This window comes from Lepisma saccharinum, chromosome 18 (assembly GCF_977018435.1).
Source record: "Lepisma saccharinum chromosome 18, izLepSacc3.1, whole genome shotgun sequence".
Lineage (NCBI taxonomy): Eukaryota > Metazoa > Arthropoda > Insecta > Zygentoma > Lepismatidae > Lepisma > Lepisma saccharinum.
The window spans coordinates 11,653,747-11,656,772 of NC_139246.1; the positions used below are offsets into that span (position 1 = coordinate 11,653,747).

The following is a 3,026-nucleotide window of genomic DNA, read 5'->3' on the forward strand; positions in this document are numbered from 1 at the left end:
TACTTTATAAGTTTTATTGCAGGTCTTCACCTTATGTTGGAGATTTTTCACTTAACTTGTCAAAATGTTGATATCATCTGCATATGCGATAACGTGAAACATACACTGATCCCATATGTTTGAATCGTAATTGTAAATGGCTAACTTTATTATTACATTATTATACAACTGGATTTATCAATATGATAGAAGCGAGGGAACTACATATGCATCCTTGTTTCAGACCTCTTGTTATTTCAAACCCATTAGATTTAGTATTTCCAGATACGCCATCTTGTGTATAGGTTTGGTGTGATTTTGGACTAAATCTTCCTCAATACTATTTTGCTTTAGACCTGCCTAGACGCTCTTAAGTAAATGCAGGTCAAGTGAACGGTTTGCATACTCTATAATTATCCCTCTAATTCGAAGTAGATTAGATGCTGTGTGCTTCTCCCAGCTGGAAACGCTTACGGAGCTTCTTGTACATGGTGTTGGATTTGTATCGCTACATGTACTACCTACATTGTAAAATACATTTGCTCTGACGCACAGAATTCTTTGAACTTCATATTTTATATTGTTTCCTTCCTGTACGTACACTTTGCAACGTCTTATTAGTACGACCCGCAAACGTTCTATCCACAGCAGTTTTTTTTTTGGGAAGAGACGTATTCTGCTAAAAATACATATTACCTATATTTGAATATATTTTACATTACACTAAAATACACGAAGAACCTAAAACTACAATCTTTTCATTTCAGAATCAGTTCATCAGATTCAGTCTAATTTACAATGAGGATTGGATTACTGAGAAGTAGGTTTGTTGAACTTTCACTCATCTTCATCTTTCTACTTGCATGTTCAGCAAGTACACATCATTTTCATCATCTTTCTACAGCTAGAGTGACTGAAAACAACTTCAGTGCTTTGGATGTTGTGAAGAGAGTTTGTGCAACTCAACTGAACTTTGAGAGAAGTGTTTCGATCATAGAGTGTTCTGAGGATCTACATACCATAATAGGGAGCCTAAATGGAATCTTTCAGCAAGATGGTTTGTCTGTCATGATCCAGAGAATGAATTCATCTGATCATTGTAGAGTTTCCTCTACAGCCTCTTACCAGGATGGCAAAAAGTCCTGTTTCTTGTTGCTGGCAGACAACAACAAAATGCTCTCCAATCTTCTACAAGAAGCCAAGCAACTACCGTACTGGAACTCAAGAGGAAAGTTCATAATTCTAATCAGGGAGCAGTTTCATAGGCAGGAAGGTACCAACGAAACCTTTTCTATCCTGTGGAAAGAATATATCCTGGACGTTGAATTGTTGGTTCAGAGCGGCAAATGTTCAACTGGAGTAAATGACTGTCTCGGCTTTTGGTCTTACAACCCATTTAGGCAGGAGATATTAATACAAGAATATCATCAGATTGTTCGAAGAAATTCAGGTTTTTCCCTCTCTCTGAGAGAGAGGACAAGGCATGTTAATGGATACCCTGTTTATATTAAAAACTCGCTTGGATTATTCACTGAAAGGTGTACCTTAGGAAGATCTGGATATAGGAGACCGCTAGTAGCAGTAATAGAAAGTTTGAATTTTACTCCTATTCCATGGAATACACCCAATGAGCCAATTACGAAGGTCAAGGTTTCAAACGTTACTTCCTGTGACATTACAGCTCCACAACGATATGAAATTTATGGAAAGTTACGTACACTGATTTATGACACATTCCAACATGCTGATTTCGTTACAGTTCTTCTATACTCTCAGTTCGTTTTCCTCGTCCCCAAGTCAGAACGTATTCCCCAGTGGATGTTCTTGTTTCTTCCGTTTCGTTTGAGTCTGTGGCTGGCAGTTGTTGGAACGATTTTCTTCATATTAATTTGTGAACAGTTCACTCATCACTTTAATCTAGAAGCATCCGAAAATGCAAGACTGAGTACAAGCTTTTTACAAATTCTGTCTATCTTCTTGAACGGTTCCTTTTTCAGAGAACCCAGAAACAAATATCTGCAAACAATGTATCAATTTGCAATTCTATTCTTTCTGATTGTTCGCACATTGTACCAAGGTTCCTTGTTACACTTCATGATGTGTCCTGTATTTTATGATGAGATAGATACGGTGGACGACATCATTCGTTCTGGTTTACCTGTAACCACCTTTCCACGCTGGATTGAAGAGATGAAGTTATTTGATGATAACAAGTTGAGGAATTTGTTCGTGAATGCAGAAGTGGTTGAAGATGAACATGAGATAATTGATCGTGTAGGTGTTAAAAGAGACGCTGTTTCCTTTATATACCTTGATGGGGCCATTGCACTAAGTTCAAAATGGAAAACTGACAGTGGCATTCGACTTACACACCTTGCAGAGGAGAGAATTGGTCTTTACATGGCATCTTACGTAGTTGCCAAGAATTTTCCTTACATTGAGAACTTCAGAGCTATTCTTGATACATTGATGGAGAGTGGCCTTGTTGATAAATGGTTTGAGAAATATGATAGACCGCACGTTTTTCTTGGACTGAAAGAAGATGTACCAATAACTTTGTATGATCTAAGAGCAGCCTTTGTATTACTTATTGGATTATGTATGGCTGTCTTAGTTTTGGCGTTGGAATTAGTTTCATTGAAGTGTGAAGGGAAATAAGTAAATGTTTGAACATGTCAACTTATTTGAAGCGAAACGATGGAGGATGTGCCAGGTGTTTGGATAAAATGCAAATATATTTCAGACATTTTAGTGTCCATTTATCATAGAACCGAAATCCGATATACTTTCGGAGTAATTGTCAGTATTACAAATAATTAGAGGCGTTAGAAATGTATTTTCACATGATTTTGTACTGTAAAATACATATGTATGCGAAATTGCAGTATTTAAAATGTCAATTTAATTTCACAGTTTTCTTGTGTGTGTGTGTGTACGGTGTACAAATACAGGGTAGAAATTATTTTCATTTTAATGAATGTAGATTGGTGGGCTGAAAAGAAAGCTGTATTACTTCTGATACCATTACGGCATCGGACATTATGATA

At 36.7% G+C, this 3,026-nt stretch overlaps 1 protein-coding gene across 1 annotated transcript; it reads left to right on the plus strand.

Annotated features, from left to right (window-relative positions):
* The first annotated feature begins 777 nt into the window (after positions 1-777).
* On the plus strand, positions 778-2,637 carry LOC146002660 (uncharacterized). Its single transcript, XM_083140621.1, has one exon. It carries the CDS (start codon positions 778-780, stop codon positions 2,635-2,637), a length of 1,860 nt encoding a protein of 619 aa, XP_082996747.1.
* Positions 2,638-3,026: the final 389 nt, after the last annotated feature.

Excerpts from the sequence above, each read along its gene's own strand:
- LOC146002660 (XM_083140621.1), top strand. The coding sequence starts at position 778 with ATGAGGATTGGATTACTGAGAAGTAGGTTTGTTGAACTTTCACTCATC.